We start from the raw sequence: 19,098 nt of genomic DNA, 5'->3' as shown, positions 1-19,098 counted from the left end.
ATTGATTGAGGGTGAGGAGATGTGGAGTCCATACATGCAGTATGTACATAGTTATGGCTTACTACCGTGCACTACACTACCTAGACTATGCTACATAGTTGGGACATATCAGGGGTGCCTGGATACCTTGATTTCTTCTGGTTGCGGTGCAGGCGATACCATACATGCATGGTCCATGTCCGATCGCTGAGGGAGGGGATACGAGGTACGAGGTTGTTGCTCAAATTTGGTGGTTGTTGTGGTTGAGACACGACTCGAGACGAGCATATTCGTGAGAAACAAGACTCGCCATCGTCTTAGTCTATAGACCAACCCAATTAGTCAATTGAGCACTTGACCAGAGTGAGACTTTGTCTATGCTGGTGTTGTTGTCACCGCTAAATGGTAAATGTTGAGACTGGCTGAAAAATGAGACTCAATGGCGGATTCGATTGTTCCGGAAGGAAGGAGAAACCTGGGGAAAATTGCCACCAGGTGCATTTGCAACAGCACGAAAATCTGGTTGCTGCGGTTTCTAGACGAAGATTGGAACGATTGAAACGGATGGAATGGAGGACGAAGACGGGGACTCTCCAGTTGACTGAAATGTTGGGCGGGCGATTGGAGGAGTTGGTCCTTGCGGGGGAATTCCAGCAGAATATTGGCTATGGTGACCAATCATACGCCGCAGTCTCCGTCCGGACCGCAGATCGTGCGGGGTAAACATTGGTTTGGATTGCGAGGTTCGTTCAATTGACAATCAGTTCAGGAGTAGATAGACGATTGCGACAGGAAGATCTCCTACCACTTCATCATGTTACATGATACATGATACATTTATACTTGGTACATTTGGGTCGCGTGCTCACGAAACGGATCTGAAGATGGAGGGAAGACGTACGATCCCGCTGGGCTCGGAATTATGTAGGTATGCACCTCAATTCATGGGGAAGGGGGGTTTGACACAATACTGATCGATGGCTGGGTGCCGTCGGCTCCCTATCTCCCCGTCTATCAGACTATCTATCTATCAATCAATCAATCAATCAACGAGGAACGGGAACTGAACTCTATTCCCCCAGACAGTGGCCCCTGCTGCTGGTTATCTCCAACTCGGTGGCTTTCTGTCCACCTCCGGGGGTGCACAGTAGGGATCGCTTGTGTCATCACTCTATCAACAACGGGGAGTATTGACGTGAGACCGAGATGGAAAACAAAAAGACCACCTTATCGTGCCCCCCCTCCAACCCTCGTTTCACCGTTCTCACCCAACAAACCGCAAGGTTGCTGCTATCATTGGTGGTTATCTGCTCGGCTGATGATCCCCGTAAACCACTGATAAGACCATCCAAGGTTCACCCCAACCTTCCTCCACCCTCTTCAGCCCAAGTCCGGTTTATCAACCGAGTCTGGGATCCGCAAAATGTATCGTGTCCGCTTCCTATCCCATGGGTGACCACACCACACTGCCCACGAACCAGAAACTCTATGGACCATACCATAGGATTGGGAGGGGAGGGGCGCAGTGCCAGGTGACCTGAGACAACAGATTATCCGATAGCGCACAGGTAACGATCAACTCTCTCCCACAACCGAAGAGAATCCGAAAGAGCGGCGGCGAAGAAGAAGATCAGACAGTTTCTGCCAGCCACTAACTAATTGCTAGTACTACTAAGTAAATACTGCGATATTGGTGATCATGGTGGTGTGGTCCCAGCCGGGGGCATCGCGTGATACCCGTGAAAATCAGCCACCTGGCAGCCCACCAAAAATCCGCGCCCCTCTAATCGTGGGGAATCTGCCATCGTTAGTCAGAAAGCTTCCACGTAGACCTTTTTTCCCCGTCTGCATGATCAAGACACGCAGTCGGGGGGGAAATGTTCGTCCTTGGATTTTGGGACCAGTTCAGGCCAGGCTGCAAGGACCAAACCTTACCGACACACCCCAGCAGGAGGCGGTCAAGCGGCCACTAAGACCAAAGACACCTTAAGACAATCTCCCGCGAAGGAAAAGTCGCTCACCGCCAGAGAGGGATTGATGAATGATCAATGAAGAAGCAGAACAAGGACCATGCAATGCGACTGATGCAGCCCTGGGAAAACATGCCAGCCACGGGGCGCTGCCACCAGCTTCCTACCTACAGCCTAGATACAGCCTACAGCTTACGGTACTTTCCCGCCCAGTGAGTGGTCGACATTGAAGATGAATGTCTCCGAGCGTCAACAGCGGCAGGTCGAGCACGAATGCATCACCTTTGTTGTTTTCATCCACCTGCATACTTAGAGCTGGAGACGTAATCATCCTCAGACAATCCCCGCAAAAATCTGTAACAGACAACAATAGCACAAAAGAAAAAAAAAGAAATAGTTTTACATAGGCCAGTCAGACATCCCTAAAATCCCGCGCACGGTAAACAAACAGGATCAACGTGGATCAGGTCACTTGTGCAACGACAACGTTTATTATTCCCCAGTATTATTGCTGTGATCTGCTGGATCTGAACCCGCGAGCGAGCAAAGAGCAGACACACAGATACATCTACTCCGTACCTCCACTATGGAATGGACAGTCCGATCACGACAAGTTCGCACGCCTAATAATTACGAGTAACTAGCTCAGCTTCAAGTCAGGTCAGGTACTGTCCATCCACATATACAACACATGACCTGATCCGACCCTCTCGTGGATACTTAGTAACGTTGAGCATAGCGTGAGTTGGTACCGGTCCTCTCGAAATTATGCCATCCGTCACCACCTACTCCGTACTTAGTATTAGTATTATTTCCCCATACAATCCGCGACCCGATCGTCGATGATCGTCCAGGCCCTCCCCCCGGGCGTCATTTGCGTTCCCTGAAGTTGACTCGGGCCAATCGAACAGACAATTATTGGCCACGACGCCGCCCACTTGTTACTGGGTCGGGGCTGGCGTCATGCAGCCTGGAAATAGTGTGACTCCGGTTATCGGTGATTGGATTTGAAGGAATCCCCACCCTCCCGGAATGAGTCTAGGGTGCCTGTCTTTCTGTCGCGGGCACCTAGCAAAGTCGCCACCCAGAGAGACTCAGAGAGCTCCGCCATCGGCCGGCGGAATAGACCTAATTTTATTCACTCTGGGGGAAGTGCAATGCAGTGACGGGGGCGGCGCAACTGAAAATGGAAACATGGGTCGGGCGGCCCATCGCCCATCGCCCGTCATTGTCATCTTTCGGGTTGTTTTTCTTGTTTGTCCCTTTGTCGCCCGCCGTCTTGCCAGGTCGGAAGAGGATGGGACACAGTGGAGTATGTAAGGGTATTAATTGGGCTCAAGGATCGATCTGGATCGAATTGGTCCGTGAGACCTTGAGATGAAGGAATCCGAAGAAGAAAGTAAGTAAGTAAGTAAATGTAAATAACAAAAGTAAGTGGCTTGTGTCTGGTCCCCGTTCGGTGACGGGGATGCTTGGATCATCGATTATCATGGATGGCGTTATGCATTTTACCTGTCCGAAATATGGGGGAGGGGAAACTACCACAGTTTGGTATGGAAACTGTTGCCTGCCTGTCATCATCAATTATGTGCGGGACAACCATGGATGAATGGATTGACAGATTAGACACGGGAGGGCGGCATTTTTTACTGACTACGCCCTTCTTTTGCACATAGCATCATACGTAGTATTGACTTGACTTGACTTGACTGCCTACCGCAATCAAGGCTTCTTCCCGATAACGATGGGGACCTTGCCTGTGAAGACCCTGCTTGGACCTGCAGGAACCTCGCCTTAGTCATAGCAACGGGTGCTGTCTTGGTGCCTTCTTGGTAGATTACTCCCGTCGAAAAGTTGAAACTAGACTCTCTTGATCCATAGCTGCATGGTCTGTTTACTCCGTACTTTGTCAAGACTAGAATTCTTCAAAGGTTAATTTAATTGCTAGTGTGTCAATTGACTTCGGGCCTGTTCAATTGATAGCAATGGATTTGTTGATAAGTGATTAGTGACCTCTTTCTGCCCACCCACGGGGGATTTTCAGTCCCTTGGGTAAGGTCCGCAAGGTAGTCGGCCGGTGGCCAACTTTGCTCTCCAGTTCCATTGTACTCAATATTTGACGTTCGGTCTGGATCGTCCGTAGGTCTTTTGCGGCAATTACCGGACTGGATGGCTACCGGAATACTCATTGTTTACTTGTGATAATTGGATAATTGGGAACTACTGTACGAGGCCTCTCCTCCTGTCTTCGGTCCTCCCGTTCAATGCCATATTTTGGCGTAATTCTTCATGGAGAGGGCTTGACGGCCTGCCTGGCAACCTGGCAGGGGAAAAAAAAATAAAGAGAGGTACTACTAGGAATGCGTGGCCAGTGCCTGGGTGATGATAGGCAGGCAGGGAGGGAGGTCGGATCTGGATCTGGTCAGTCACGGACTGGAACGCTGCTGAAACCACGTCCTTCAGTATTGGTTGAGTCGGTCCGGACGTTGTTTACCGTTACTGCTCCTTTACTGTTCAGATCTGTACACTGTACAGTGAGTGAGTGACCTTCAGAGGTTTCAGTCACGCAACCACTGATTCATGATTATCTCATCCAGCCATCCCCATCCATTCTTTTCATCGGTCGGCTCGTTGCTGAGAGGACAGAACTGATACATGCATGGATTGGGGGGTTAGGGGTGAGCTCTAGATGCTACCTACGACGGACCAGGATAGGACAGTACGTAGTAATCTCAGGGGAGGAGAATCTTTTCCTCGAATTGATTACATTGATGACCCATCCACCAGGGGAGTGAATGGTAAGCAACCTTTGAACAAAGAATCATGACGATGGCAATGGAGCTTGCTGAATCATCCATATATTATGAGTTGTACAGTCATCACTTTCCCGTGGTAAGTAGGCGGATGTTTTTGGCGACTACGGTAACTGCCAGGGCCGGAGACATTGAGTGCTGGTAGTAGAGGATGAATCATTCAGGGGAGGGGTGGAGCTCTCATCTGACCGGAAACGGCCTCGGTTTCTCGACCTCACGTATTTGAGACTGTTCTCTGTTCTGGAGGTACAGTGATGTACAGTATGTACCAGTAACCAAGGTGGAGTGGAGACACTTTGGCAGACAGGATTGGGTGGGCTCGGCAGATTGTTACCGGTTTTTACCACGAGGCACCCGTGACTTTGCAGATTGGCTGTCGGGGGGAAGAGCTGTAGATTGGTATGTCAGGTCACGTATGGTACGCAAAGTGCCATTTATTGGCTGGTCGAAACACCCAAAGCACCCACCCACACAGCCAGGCCGGCCCAAGGCGACAACGACGACGACAACGAACGACGTAGGAGGTTCTCGCTCGTTCGCCCACTTTCCTTTTCTCTTTCCCTTTCCCGCCATGGTTTAATGCAGTCTAGGAATTGCCCAAGGTTCATCGAGAGGTTCAACCCCCAAAGCAGAAGGTTCCGACTGCCGTTCTTCTTCCCCATTTTGACTCTGGTCTTTCGCCCCTCCTACTAAGACTTAATCGGGCTTAGTGGTGGACCAAAAAGTGCTATCATCTCATCCGGAACCTCCCCTTATCCCTATCGTCCGCCGCCGCCGCCCACCCCCCCAAGTTAGTCACTGTCTGGACAATCAGTCATACCTAGTACTGTACTTCCTACCTACTTACTTACCTAGTCATCATCGTCCCTCCTCGCTCCCTCCCCAATCCGCATTCCATTCATCTCTCATCTTCCATCCTACTCTCCTCTTCCTTCTCCTCGTTCCTCCTAACACCTTTCCTCTCTTCCTCTCACCTTCACCTTTTCACTTCGCTTCGCTCCTCCTCCTACTTCCTTATCCTTCCTCATCTACAACCTCATCCGAACCTCACTCCCGTTCCTAGCATCTCCATTGCTCCTTCCCACCCGATTTTCCCTATCGACACTTAACTACTCTTACTCGCCACCCGTCCTCAACAACAACCTACCTTCCGCCTACTAGCTCATCATCTCCATTCCCCCTCCCCTCCCGCTTCGCTCATCCTCGTTGCGACACGATACAGTGCTCTGCCAAGTTTCCTGCCTGATTAGACCAACATCGTGACCTTCTCCACTTGCTCTACATCAGATCTCGCACTCGTCTGGTTGTCAACTCTGTGAACGAACCTCTTTTGTTCGGTTGTCTCGTCTTCTGCCTGGCCTTCCCAACACCTACCCCCCCGTGACTCATCTTGCTCCCAAGCCAACCACGTCGAGAGCTTCTTCGGACCCACGTTTCGTCTACCTTCCTGCAGACTGTCCTCCGAAGCCTTGCTACGTTTCAATCGCAGACAATACGTGTGAGGGTGTCGCTCCGCTCTGAGGTCAACTTTGCTTTGTTGTCCATCCGTTCGCCGCGCAACCTTGGCCGGGTGCTGGTATTCGGTTCTTCAGCTCGCCCTTTCTCGGGACAGAAGACCTTGCCTACCAGTTGTCCAGAGCCTCGGTCTCCTTATATAGTTTCCTTGTCAATCAACAGGACTGTATAAACTTATCGGGCATTCTATGACTCGATAGTCTTCGACCGCTCCCTCTCCTTCGAGTCACGACCTTTTTCCGTCCTTCAGCCTGGTGTTGGAAGGCCTTCTTTGTTAACGAGACTTGTCTGTTTATCCTCTTGGTGTTTACGATATCTACGCAGCGTTCTTCCTCGTCTTCTTTTTGACCAACTGTCCATCCGCCGGACATAGCCATTCACTTCGCTCACATTATTTCCTCGCAACATACTTATCTTCGCCTCCGGCCCTCGGCCCCTATTTGTGAAAACGATATACCGATGCACTCATAACAGTCTTTACATCCAATTTCCTATCGTCGTTCGAAACCCCCGAGGGTATCTCTGATTTGCGTTTTACACCTACTTATTCTCGTCACTTTTTGTTCCCTTTTGTTACCATATCCTCTTGACTTTCCGGTATTTATACGATAGCTTTCGAGCCGACAACTCATCTGTTCCTTTGTCGTTTCGTTCTTCGCTTTCCATTCTCCTCCCCTCTCGCCTTTCCGACTCTTTTCTTTTGGATCTGGGTGGTCAAGATCTGCTTGGAAACTCGAGCTGCCTTAGTCTGAGCTTCATTGTTACTCCCGTCGTTCGAGTTCATTCCAAACTCGAGCCTTGTCAATTGACTATCTCAAAACTCGCTTTGATCAACGAAGCCAGTTTCTATATCCTACCTCGACGAATATCTCTGGGAGACCATCGTCCTGTTAGAGTATACACATAACAATGGAGTGCCTCAAGAACAATTTTGTTGAAGGCCAGCTGTTGGACGGACGGTTCCGCACCGTCGCTCCTCTGAACCATGGCTCTTTTGGCATGGTCTTCCTCGCAACTGATCTGCAGACCGGTCAAGATGTCGCCATCAAGTGCATGACCAAATCCTCCTCGGGAGACCCGTTGAACCCTTCCCCATATGATGCTCGCACCGAAGAGCTGGAATGCCACAAGCGTCTCAGGTTCCATCCGAACATCGTCAACCTCATTCACTCCTTCGAAACCGATGCTCACATGTATCTTGTTTTGGAGTACTGTTCGAATGGTGACCTGTACGAGGCAATCCGACTCAACCGTGGCCCTCTGGAGACCGAGCACGTGCGCGACTTCATGCTGCAACTCGTGAGCGCTGTGGAATTTATGCACGCGAACGGCTTGTATCACCGTGACATCAAGCCCGAAAACATCTTCTTGATGCAGGACGGTTCCATGAAGCTGGGTGACTTTGGCCTGGCGACTCGGGAGGCTTGGTCCCACGAGGCCTGCGTTGGCAGTGATCGTTACATGGCTCCCGAGCAGTACGACCCCTCCACCATCGGTTATTCCCCCGCCAAAGCCGATATCTGGGCGATCGGAATCTGTCTTCTCAATGTTCTCTTTGCACGGAATCCCTTTGCCACGCCGACGGAGTCCGATATCCTGTACGCCGACTACGTTCGGGATCGCCAATCCTTGTTCGACATCTTCCCCAACATGTCTCAGGACACTTTCGAGATTCTGAGGACCGCTCTTGCAATTGATCCCACGAAGCGTTCCCTTTCTGGCATTCGCGAAGCTATCTTGCGTGCTGTCACGTTCACTACAGATGATGACGCGCTGGACGAGTTCTGCACGGACGACCGCGAGGTGGTTGCCGCCAGTGCCAACCGGGAGCCGCTTCGGACTCCCTCCATCCAGAGCCCTCACATCAACCAGGGCGACTCCTTCCCTTGGGCCAAAGCTCTTCAAGCCAGCCCACCCCAGACCTTCCGGCAGCTCTCTGCGATCCCCGACAACGAGAGCTACACCGAAGATCTCTTCCCACCCTCGGAGATTGCCGGCACTTCGTGGTTCTCTGTCCACCAGGGTACCCCATCTATGGCTTCGGTTTTGGAGTCCGCTATGGGCGATTCCTTCCGGTCACCCCCGTTGTTCCGCAAGAACGAGATTCGATTCCCGCCCCCCTCCGATCCCGTTCCTATCACTGGCTCTTTGCCCAGCAATGCTACCAAGCCCTTGCCTTCTCTTTCCATGGTCTTTGGTAAGAAGAAGGAAGAGCAGATCTCAAAGAGCTGGAGCGATCTCTGGGACGAGGAAGAGGAATCTGAAGCTGAGGACTTGTCTTTCCAGCAGCGTCGCGAGCAGAACTCACGCAGCTGGAGCCATGAAAGCAGCACACCAGAGCTTCGGGGACCCTTGACTGGCCTGCACGAAGTGGTCAACAACTCCCTCCTCAATGTCCGCGCACAACAAATGGAAACGTCTCACGAAGATTCCGAGAAGCTTGTTGCTAAGTCCTGGGATCCGCGGGCGGGAATCACTGCTATCAAAACCCCTCCTCGCACTCCGGACAGTTCCCCACAGAAATCGAGTCTCGATAAGTGGTCGGCCCTGGGTGATCGCCGGAGGAACTTCAAATCTCCGGAGACTGCTTCCAGCAAGAAGTTCTCGAGCAACATGAGTTGGAGGAAGGATTGGGGACTCGGATCTTCTGGCTTCGACTATGGCTCATGGGCCAAGAAAGACACGTTTTCTCCGGATCGTGAGCGTCGTCGTCGTCCCTTCCAGGAGAAGGGCCGGCGCCGAGATGCCTGGGAGTCGCCCAAGGCCGCCAGTACCAAGGTTCCGAACCACTACGATGGCAGCGTCGACGAAGATCTCGATCTCGTCGGTGGCTGGCACGACCTTCATCTGTAAGGAGCATCGCCTCACCCCTGGTGTCGGCGCCCGACGTTCCTCTCCATTCTATTGTACCGTCCAATGTCGCTGAGAAGAGCAACCCAATAATAAATAAACATTCAACAAATACTCCGACTTGTTTTGTCCTTTCGTCCGTTCCACTCTTACTCCGATGCATTTCTTCCCGCGGTCTCCGAAGGCCAGCATTTGGCGCCAGGCGACCTTATATTCACATTCAAAACTATATTCTCTTCCCTCTTCTTACCCTATAGAATGTATGTGGCGTCTACGCCCATCTATCTGTCAGCGTTTCTGTTTCCTATCCTGTATAATACGACACTTTCCGACGGAGTCAGCAGTGGTGGTGACGAGCAGGTCAAAAGTGACTCATCAACTGATAACTGGAGGGACAGTCTTACTTTCTGGAGTGTTTGAGCTGCTTTCTTTTTCCATCTCCTCTTCTCATCTTTCTCCCTTTTCCAAAAATATCATGTCTCTTTTCCTTAATCAAAAGACAAAATGGTTCAATGTTTGGGGGTTCGTTGGACGACGACGCAGGACGACGATGGCGTGCAGCAGGCCGTGGCGCTATTTCCTTTAACCCGATTCTTACACATGAAAAAAAAAAGCAATGAATCAGACGAATGGTCGTTCTTTCATCATACTTTCTTTGGTCGGCTTTGATTGGACTGGACCGGGAATATCTGTGTACTACGTGTAATTAGCCGGAATAGTTGAGCGGGTACCTAGTGGTGTGGTGACGAGGCGATTTGATCAGAAACAGTGAGGCAGGAATCAAAAGTGATTCTAGTACGGCCTGATTGATATTCTCTAAGTAAAGCGTAGGGAGGCAAGCATTACGAGTGTAGACTAATGTGTACGTGTACGAATGAAGTAATCTGCGAGTTTTGAGTTGCTGAGCCTGACATTAGTAGCAGTAGAGCAATGCCACAGATGCACACCAGCCCATCACACAAGCTGTTTCAATCCTCGTCAAGGTTACCGACTTTTACGCCATCTAGCTCCTTCAGCTTGTCGATTGTATCGGTGGTTAAAGGGCTAACGTGAGCGACCCGGTCAATCAATGAGCTCCGCCGTCTTCCCTGCAGCAGTCGGGAATTACTTACGGGGGGTAGCAGCTAGGAGGCAGCGCTCGATTGCAAATCCAGAACTCCTTCCCTGTATCTTCCTGGATTATCCTAGGGAGTCATGAATCAGGTCAAGCCAACCATGGCGAGCATGTTCAAAAACAGCATGCCTACTTCACCACTTGGTCCTGAAGGTGCATATAACTCTCGGCAGAGTCGAAGGTGTAATAGATTCTCTATCACATATGAGTTTCCTCCGTCAGCATGAGACTGGGACCGACCCACCTGACGATCAGGCATCGTGAACTGGATGTCAGTTCTCGATGCAGTTGCTTAATGCTTTCTTTCCTTCGATCAGTTGTAATGTTCTGTGTTTAGTTCCGTTCGTCGACTGCTCTGGCAAGTAGAGGAGGGGGGGCTTGTGACCCGTTTTATCTTGTCCGATGGTGCTCTGAACTGTAGGCTTTAGCTCCATATTGACGTAGGGACACACTTCATGGTGACGAGATCGTCTTCACTGGTGAGAAGCCAGACCCTGAAGGTCAAGCATGAAACCGAGTCCATCAACAAGCCTTTTTTTCTACCAGATTTCCGACCAATGAATGGCTGAGCCCACATCAACCACTGCCGGCCCCGGAACTGTCCGGCGTTTCAGCGATGGGCTCGCATCTACGGATGGATATCCCATTGGGGCTGGACAATTGATGAATTGACAGCGAAATTCTAATCATGAACGGAGCTTCAATCTTGTCCGCTCCCTGACTGTCTGGTCAATGGTCACTCGCGGCGGTGTATGCATACTTCCACAACAAGCAGGCGGTAATCAATGCGGCGGACGGCTTCCCGTCGGCCAGTGCGGAGAAAAAGAAGAAGATTAATGACGATCGAATCATCGATTGAGGAAGTACAGTACTAAGGTAGTAGCTGCCAGTCTGGCCCTTTTCTTAGCGCACATTGAACTTCCTATGCTTTTCCCCTTTGGAAAGATTGCGCGAGTGGACTGACGGTGAGCTAGAGTGGTATAGCAGTCGGTCTGTCGGTCTGTCGGTCTAGTAGTCGCTTCCACTGTTTCCTTTCATCTGTGTGACTCTTCTCCTCCTCCTGACCCTTCTTGTCTCGTCATCTGCCCGCATTATTCTTTCTTGCGGCTGGGCGAGGTCGATAAAGGGTGTTGGTTGCTTATCTCCTCGCGCATTTCCTGTCGTCGGCCCCCAACCTAAATTTGAAATCGCCTTCCAAAACACTCACTGCCGCTAGATCATACTGTATCACCTTACCCATAGACAATGCGTGAGTGTGCGGCGGTGGACCTTCCCTCTCTGAGCTGAAGCCTGTCTACTGCGAACAAGACGCTGCGATTAGCAACTAACTTCGCTTATTCGAACCGCTGAGAATCAAAACTCCACACAGAACATCTCCACCGCCGTTCCTTCCCCTCCCCCCCCTTGGACGTCAAGGAAAGGGGGACACGCCCAGGGAAAATGACCGGGTGGACAGCGACCCAATGGATACCCTGGATGACTCTGATCTCGACCTGGATCGACGGCACCGGCGCTAACCAATCCCCGTCCGTCTGCCTAGCTCGCGATGGGTTCGATCTCGGCGCCGAGCTGATCCAGTGGCCTGCCTGTGTCGAGACGCGATGGGGACACCACCGTCCCGAGGTGGATGCGGCCACCTATATCTCCCATACATCTTCGGCAGCGGCAGCGTCAGCAGGAGCAACGTCGGTGACGGTCTCCGCGATCCCGACCTCCACGGAGGAACAGCAACAGCAGCGGACCGACCAAGAGCTCGACACGGAATCTCCGCTCGATAATGCGAAGTTCCTCTCCTTTGAGGACTGGAAGAAGCAGAATCTGGCCAAGGTCGGGCAGTCGGCGGAGAACGTGGGTGGGAATCGCCGGGGTGGCGTGGCGGGCAACAAGGAGGATCGGCGACGACCCACGGGGATCAATAATGCGCTGGACTCGCTGGGCGACGATGCGGAGATTGAGCTGGACTTTGGCGGCTTCGGCGCGGATACGGCGCCCGAGGCGACGAAGCCCACCGCTTGGGGCGCGGCTATGGTGTCCCCCTCTACGGAGGCGAAAAGCGAGGGGATGTCTGGGGCGGGAGTCGAGGGCGCGGGCGCGGAGGATGGAAGGGCGCAGAGTGTACCTCAGACCGGGGTGTCTCGTTCGAAGGATGCGGGGACGACCTGCAAAGAACGGTTTAACTATGCGTCCTTTGACTGCGCGGCGACGGTGCTTAAGACGAACCCGGAGTGTACCGGGTCGTCGTCGGTGCTGATTGAGAACAAGGATAGCTACATGCTGAACGAGTGTCGCGCGAAGAACAAGTTCCTCGTCCTCGAACTGTGCGACGATATCCTGGTCGATACGGTCGTGCTCGCCAACTACGAATTCTTCAGCTCCATCTTTCACACCGTCCGTGTGAGCGTGGCGGATCGGTATCCCGCTAAATTGGACCAGTGGCGCGAGTTGGGTGTCTACGAGGCCCGCAATACGCGCGAGGTGCAAGCCTTTGCCGTCGAGAACCCACTGATCTGGGCGCGGTACCTGAAGATTGAGTTTCTTACGCACTACGGTAACGAATTCTTCTGTCCGCTGAGCTTGATTCGTGTCCATGGGACAACGATGTTGGAGGAGTACAAACATGACGGCGAGACTGCCCCTGTGGACGATGAGATATCAGAGGAATCACTGGAGCCGGCTCCACCGGCTCCGGATCTTGAGACTACAACTACGGTTGTGGAATCGTCTAAGCCAGTGGTCACTGAATCGGCGGACACGGCATCGACCAGCGATGCAAAGGACGAGGCTTGCCACCAGTCTGGGTCGGATGTGGATGTGCCAGAGCTGCGCGAGCTTCTGGGACTACTAGATACCTGTGACGAACAGGAGGCGCCGGCTACCAGTGCTGGACCTGACGTGGCTGCTCAGCCTCCGTCCTACCGACCTGTTTCGAATGAAACGTCTCCGTCCCAGGGCCAAGAAAGCCCGGCCTCAGGAAAGGACAAGGAGGCCTCATCTCGAGAGCCAGGAGAGCCAAAGGCGTCAAGTGTCATAGGGACAATGGCAACAGACTCACCATCGTCTTCTACAACCGCTGCAAACTCGGAGACTGTATCTCCTAGCCCTGTGACCGAAGCGGACAGCAAGACTGCTGTGCCCCAGAAGGATGAGCCCAGCAGTGTAGCTGAACCGACCAGGTCGAGCATGACCCAGCCACCGTCGTCCAATCCAACGACACAGGAGTCGTTCTTCAAGTCCGTGCACAAGCGACTTCAGATGCTGGAATCTAACTCGAGTCTGTCGCTCCAGTACATCGAAGAGCAATCGCGCATCTTGCGAGACGCCTTCAACAAAGTCGAAAAGCGACAGCTGGCGAAGACGTCGACATTTCTGGAGGGCTTGAACGTGACCGTGTTGAATGAACTGAAGCAGTTCCGAGAGCAGTATGATCAGGTGTGGAAGAGCGTGGCGCTGGAATTTGAGCACCAGCGTATCCAGTACCACCAGGAGATCCATTCCCTCAGTTCGCAGCTGGGCGTGCTGGCGGACGAGTTAGTCTTCCAGAAACGCGTGGCCGTCATCCAGAGCATGATGATCCTCTTCTGCTTTGGTCTGGTGCTCTTTGCGCGGGGCACCGCCAATGGTTACATTGAGATTCCTCGTGTGCAGAATATGGTCACGCGCTCGTACAGCCTGCGCTCGTCTTCGTCGCCGTCCCCGCCGTACGGCTCCCCATTAGTGAGTCCGACGTCAACACGTCCCGCGTCTTCTGGTCGACGGACCGGCGGACATCGGCGGAATGTGTCCGAGGACTCGCAGGACGAGCTTCTCAGCCCGACGCTGGCCTATTCGCCGCCAACGCCGGTTTCCGTTGCGATGAGCTCGGCGGAGGATGAGGGATCCGAGCGTCGAGGAGAGGATCGCCTTGATCTGCCGGAGGTTCCACCGGTCCAGCGTTCCCGTAGCAGTCCTCCTGACCTCCCGCGCGAGGAAGGTACCTCTGGATCCGAGACATCCCCGGTGGATAATGCCGTTGACTCACTCGAGCGGTGAATGGCTGCCTTGGATAGAGCAGTGGCAAGGAGGGGAAGCAGGGATATGATGAGTGGCTGAGGAAGCTTATCGACATTCCTGGTTGTCTGTCTCCGCCAGCTGCGTGTTTCCAGGTCAACTCCGTCTGGCCTCTTTGCGTTTGCGTTTGTTTGTCTGTATCTCTCTCTGTGTTTATTGGGCGGGCGCGGAATGGATTGTTTTGTTGATTATACCTTATCTGTATGTTCTGTATGGGACACGAGACGATGACGACTAGATTAGTACTACTGAACTGGATTCCTGCAGGAATCGAACGACTTTCCCTTACCCCTTTAGGTCCAACGCGGCACTCCCTGGTGCTTGTGTTTTGCTGAATGCTGTCTTGTAGATTCGAAACCATCTTGTTGATTTTTTTGGCTTCAACTCATCCATCTCTCCTGACGCATTGACCGTGATCAACTAGCTGAAATCTCCGCTTGTCGCGGCATCGGCAATCTCACCGAACGCGCGAACCTGTGATATTAGGTTCTCCGCCATAATGTTGACATCTTCCGTGATATCTTTCCAGTCCGGCTAGGAGCTAGGTTGACTTCAAATTATGTTTGTACTTTGAGCAGGTTCTTGTCAGTCTTTGGTGTCTTGTAGGCTTTTCGTTTACTTTAGAAAAATCACCTATTATGTTCGCTTTTTTGATTGCATGAGACTCGAAGGTGAACAACAGGTTACATCAAAAAAGTTTCAAGTAATAACTATACAATAGCCCTACTCAATGCCGTGCAATCATATTCCGATTAAACCTAAAAGCAGGCGAATCTCGTCATGCTCTAGGCTAACCTATAGTAACCTGCCCCTGGAGCCACCTATCCGTAAAATATCCAGTCACGTACGCGAAGATTCCCTTGTGAAGAATATCAATGATTTGCTCGTCGACAGGCCATGTCCTGCAGCCTCGTTAGCGCTCAACAATAGTAAGAACCCCCCTGGGGTGCGAATCGATTAGGGTCAAACCCACCATGGCAGCGCTCCGACCCCGGTCACATTTTCCAAAGTCTGGTCGATTAGCAGTCGTATCGAGATAAACATGAAATCCGCAAACGGCCCACGAATTCCGTTGGCGCTCATAAGGGCTCTGATGATTGCCGCAGCTGCTCCCTGACCGTAGTGCATGGCCATGTTCAGGCCAAAGCGCTCAGAATCCGGCCTAGTGGGGAGCGACAGAAGCCGCTCCAAAGTATGGCCTGGGACATAGGAATTGGGCCTGCCGGTGAAGTATTGCTCGATTTTTTCTCCAGCCGTCATCCTGCAGGAGTTTAGCTTATGGTCGATCCTGGGATTGTATACAAAGACTATGCAACTTACGCGGCGACACCGAGCAGGCCTGCTCCGCAGCCGTAGATGATGCAGCTCCGTAGCGAGACGGGCTGGCGGGGCAGTTGAGGGACGGTAGTTCGACGGGACATCTTTGGTGAATATGCATAGCTTGTCCTGGCCTGGTATTGAATCACATTACATCCGATCTCCCGGAAGAGAATACCAGTATATACTCCAGATTTGATGGTTCTGAAAGGAAGTAGCTTAATCCTGACGTAATTTGGAGAGGCTTTTGGGAGTGAGTGCACACGTCATTATGACCACTGTATAGTGTGTAGATAAATTGTGCCGGTGCATACATAGCAAGGCTCTACCTTTTAATTGCCCTTCTATTGATTTTGACCTTGAATGCAGATATGCTTCTGTGGTCTTTGAACATGTCACCGTCACCCTTAATCCTTGCTATGCTATCCCTGTCTTAACGCGGTCTATTGCCTCCGGCACTGGTTTCAGGCACTAGCTTCAGGTACCACATACTAGTACAATAAAGTATACTTGAGGATGATGGGCATGGATATAGGCTGCGTGTGGGGGGTGTTGATTGAGAGGTTGTCGCAGAAAACTCCACTCTCGTGTTTCGCCGTTTTCCATTCGACTCGAATGTGCAATCTGTTGGAAGACCACTTTTCTTTGCATGTACTGTACCCTTGCCTCATCCCGAGCCAGCTCGACGGCCTTATACTCTGAATTTGTTCGCGGAGAAGAAGCTACTCTTTTGGATCTAAATCTTCTACAAAGCTGGTATTGTAGTGATATGAACAAATATTATTCTAATTTCTTTATATACTCTGGAGAGATATAATTATCTCGAATATCATATAAGAGCCACCACCTTGCGAAAAGACGTAATTATATCAATATCAGTCCAAATCGACCTTTATCTAGGCCCATAATACACGGTTTAACAGGTACTCTTGTCAATTGGGGTCTTTGAATATAATAATAATAATAATTTTTTATACTTTTTATTATTATTAATATCATACCAATATAGATTAATTTTTACTTTTTTTAGAATATTGTAAAAACTAGATATTCAATTCTAAAGTAAAGATATAAATATTCTGTTATAGTAATAGCTGGGTTGTGTAGAATATCTACGACACTGAGCTAGGTATAGGATAGCCTGCATGTTAAGGGTTGCGAGGGACAGCTGATTCCCCAGTTGTATGCTTTGGTCGCTGTCCTTTAGTTAAGCAAAACTCGTGATTGGGAACGCTGATTTCTGAGCCACCTTGGATTGAATACGAGTCATTACTTTCATATTTGTGCTCCGGCAAAGGGTTACTGGTGTGGTTGACTAAAAGTGTTTCCAGATTAAGGTAGAGAAGAAAATCATCTCGTTCATCCAAACCCCCGATTCAGAAAGAATGGGCGTGTGCGAAGGGCGAGCCACTCAACCAGCCACTGTGGCTGGCGAGTCTTGGCCCAGGCCTCAGTACTGTATTTCTGCAAGAGTCTGAACACTTCTCTGGCGTTCTTCTTTTACTCCTTCTCGATCGCAGTGGATCCATTTCTTGATACGACAGCGTTTGAGTAGGTTGAGATCAATTCATCTCATTAAGAATTCCGACTAAGTGAATCATTACCAACCAAGGGCGATCGCTCTCTCCCCTTACTCCTTCCTCTCAAGAAGCCCGTTACAATACGCGTCGGCTGCTGTATCCCCTGTGCTCATATTTATATGGACTCAGGACTGGCTGAAATTATTCACCTAGTCCTAAATATGACTTGCGCGAAATACCTGACCCCATCAGCTCCGTCCCGAGCCTATGACAATTGACTTAGATTCGCACTAGTATAAGTCCAAGGCTTTCGCAATGCACCTGGACACGTTCCGCTCGTTCAAGTCGGCTTTTTCCCGCTCATGTGGATGGCTGAGGTCATGGCGGCTTTTTCCCGCTTGCGGCCCCGGCGTCAACGGGCCCCCTTTACACCAAAGCATGCTCTGACGGTATCCATTCGAAATCAGTACCATTAGTATAAAGACGGTCCTTTGCAGTGCTGCTATCATCAGAAAGAGTTTCTGTCGGCACAGTGAGAAATGGATCCATCAATGCCCCGAGCCGGCGCAAGCCTAAATGCCTCCCCCCATGAAGGAAAAGAGACACGAGGAACCGTCTTGATAACCGGTGCAAACGGCTCACTAGCCCTACAGTTTGTCTCCCACCTCCTGGCCCGATATCCTGCTCTCACCCTTATTGGCACGGTTCGCAACCCATCCACGGAGACAGACCCCAACACCGCAAAGCTACAAAAGATTCTATCCAAGCATCCGAGTGCAACAGTCTCGGTGGAAAAGCTTGACCTTGCATCCTTGGCGGATGTCCGCGTATTCTGCGACTCAATAATCTCCCGCACAGGTAAGAAGGAGCTGCCACCGCTCCGGGCAATCGTCTGCAACGCCTTTACCTGGTCGCTCGACGGCGGTGTAAAGTACACAACAGATGGCTACGAGGCTACGTTTCAGGTATCATATCTGGCGCATTATGTGCTGGTACTCAAGCTGCTGCCGTGCTTGGACCGCAAGGCCGGACGGGTGGTCATGCTAGGCTCCGCAGCGCATTACCCCGAGCGCCCAAATCCGCTATCAGCCTTGGTTGCGCAGTGGCCGGAGGATGAAGACGTCGCGGAATTGGTGAAGCCACGATCTCATCCAGCAGAGGAGAACCACGATCGTGGTTGGCAGCGATATGGGACGAGCAAGCTTGCCACAGTGATGTTCATCAACGCGCTAAACCGACGACTTGAAAAGGTACCTCATCCTGCCTGCAAATAGCCTCTCCCGAGATATCTTACTTAGACTTACGCAGGCTTGCGACTATCGGGGTATCACTGCGACAGCCATGGATCCCGGTGGTATCGTTGACTCTCGTGCGCACAATGAGCAACGTGCCCTCGCGAAAAAAGTGTTCTCCGCATCACGGTTTATTTTACCTCTGCTGAAGTATATCACAAGCAGCATACGACTGAGCAGTGATTCGGCGAAGGATCTGGTCGAAGTGGCGGTTGGGTCAAGTTTCGCAGGGAAAAGAGGATATTTCCAGGGATTGCAAACTACCAAACCAGCGGAAATCAGTGACAATGAACAGAAGCAGGAAATTCTCTGGGAGGCGAGCTCCAGGTGGGCAGGCGTGGAGGACAGTGTTCTTTGTACTTATCCCTAATATTAGACCTTTTTCTCTCTGTCCTATTCTCGTAGACAAAGAACTGGTACGCTTCGGGTGGCTAACAGGCCCAAGGGCACAGCCAACGGACGGCTTCAGTGACGTTATGAACATGGAATGGGGTTCTGTGGGCTAGATCTAGTAGGCAGTCTAGGCTTGAATGTCCCCCCACCGGCCAACCACATACCTTCTGCAGGTGGGCATCGGGCATTTCCGCTAGGAGCCGACCTTAGCGCTGTCTCTAAATGATGGAGGGATCAGCGCCCATGGACTGTATTTTTCCTACTACTGCTGGAACGCACGCGGCGTTA

The 19,098-nt window shown here is 51.4% G+C and overlaps 5 protein-coding genes across 5 annotated transcripts; 3 read left to right on the top strand and 2 right to left on the bottom strand.

The window, feature by feature from the left end:
* Positions 1 to 6,920: 6,920 nt before the first annotated feature.
* BO97DRAFT_145745 (putative serine/threonine protein kinase) lies at positions 6,921 to 9,258 on the top strand. Its single transcript, XM_025690137.1, has one exon. The coding sequence runs from the start codon at positions 7,187 to 7,189 to the stop codon at positions 9,128 to 9,130; it is 1,944 nt and encodes a 647-aa protein (XP_025549195.1). The 5' UTR covers positions 6,921 to 7,186; the 3' UTR covers positions 9,131 to 9,258.
* An 837-nt stretch (positions 9,259 to 10,095) lies between these two features.
* BO97DRAFT_426820 (uncharacterized protein) lies at positions 10,096 to 10,500 on the bottom strand (the record flags this gene model as incomplete). The annotated part of the gene is made up of 4 exons (XM_025697159.1): positions 10,096 to 10,171; positions 10,240 to 10,311; positions 10,375 to 10,436; positions 10,486 to 10,500. The coding sequence occupies 4 exons, from the start codon at positions 10,498 to 10,500 to the stop codon at positions 10,096 to 10,098; spliced, it is 225 nt and encodes a 74-aa protein (XP_025549194.1).
* A 755-nt stretch (positions 10,501 to 11,255) lies between these two features.
* Positions 11,256 to 14,573, top strand: BO97DRAFT_394876 (Sad1/UNC domain protein). The gene has a single exon (XM_025694008.1). The coding sequence runs from the start codon at positions 11,682 to 11,684 to the stop codon at positions 14,268 to 14,270; it is 2,589 nt and encodes an 862-aa protein (XP_025549193.1). The 5' UTR covers positions 11,256 to 11,681; the 3' UTR covers positions 14,271 to 14,573.
* A 379-nt stretch (positions 14,574 to 14,952) lies between these two features.
* On the bottom strand, positions 14,953 to 15,720 carry BO97DRAFT_407151 (uncharacterized protein). The gene is made up of 3 exons (XM_025695586.1): positions 15,609 to 15,720; positions 15,262 to 15,549; positions 14,953 to 15,190 (listed from the first exon to the last, which is right to left on the bottom strand). Exons 1-3 carry the CDS (start codon positions 15,707 to 15,709, stop codon positions 15,079 to 15,081), a joined length of 501 nt encoding a protein of 166 aa, XP_025549192.1. The 5' UTR covers positions 15,710 to 15,720; the 3' UTR covers positions 14,953 to 15,078.
* Positions 15,721 to 17,496: 1,776 nt separating this feature from the next.
* BO97DRAFT_394870 (NAD(P)-binding protein) lies at positions 17,497 to 18,787 on the top strand (the record flags this gene model as incomplete). The annotated part of the gene is made up of 2 exons (XM_025694007.1): positions 17,497 to 18,375; positions 18,434 to 18,787. The coding sequence occupies exons 1-2, from the start codon at positions 17,665 to 17,667 to the stop codon at positions 18,785 to 18,787; spliced, it is 1,065 nt and encodes a 354-aa protein (XP_025549191.1). The 5' UTR covers positions 17,497 to 17,664.
* Positions 18,788 to 19,098: the final 311 nt, after the last annotated feature.

The sequence above is a fragment of the Aspergillus homomorphus genome, assembly GCF_003184865.1.
Source record: "Aspergillus homomorphus CBS 101889 unplaced genomic scaffold BO97scaffold_32, whole genome shotgun sequence".
NCBI classification, from domain to species: Eukaryota; Fungi; Ascomycota; class Eurotiomycetes; order Eurotiales; family Aspergillaceae; genus Aspergillus; species Aspergillus homomorphus.
This window is presented reverse-complemented; position numbering and strand designations above follow the sequence as displayed.

Excerpts from the sequence above, each read along its gene's own strand:
- BO97DRAFT_145745 (XM_025690137.1), top strand. The coding sequence starts at position 7,187 with ATGGAGTGCCTCAAGAACAATTTTGTTGAAGGCCAGCTGTTGGACGGA.
- BO97DRAFT_407151 (XM_025695586.1), bottom strand. The coding sequence starts at position 15,709 with ATGTCCCGTCGAACTACCGTCCCTCAACTGCCCCGCCAGCCCGTCTCG. Across the intron at positions 15,550-15,608 it reads GGCCTGCTCGGTGTCGCCGC|GATGACGGCTGGAGAAAAAA; the intron begins GTAAGTTGCATA and ends AAACTCCTGCAG. Across the intron at positions 15,191-15,261 it reads GGGGTCGGAGCGCTGCCATG|GACATGGCCTGTCGACGAGC; the intron begins GTGGGTTTGACC and ends ACGAGGCTGCAG.
- BO97DRAFT_394876 (XM_025694008.1), top strand. The coding sequence starts at position 11,682 with ATGACCGGGTGGACAGCGACCCAATGGATACCCTGGATGACTCTGATC.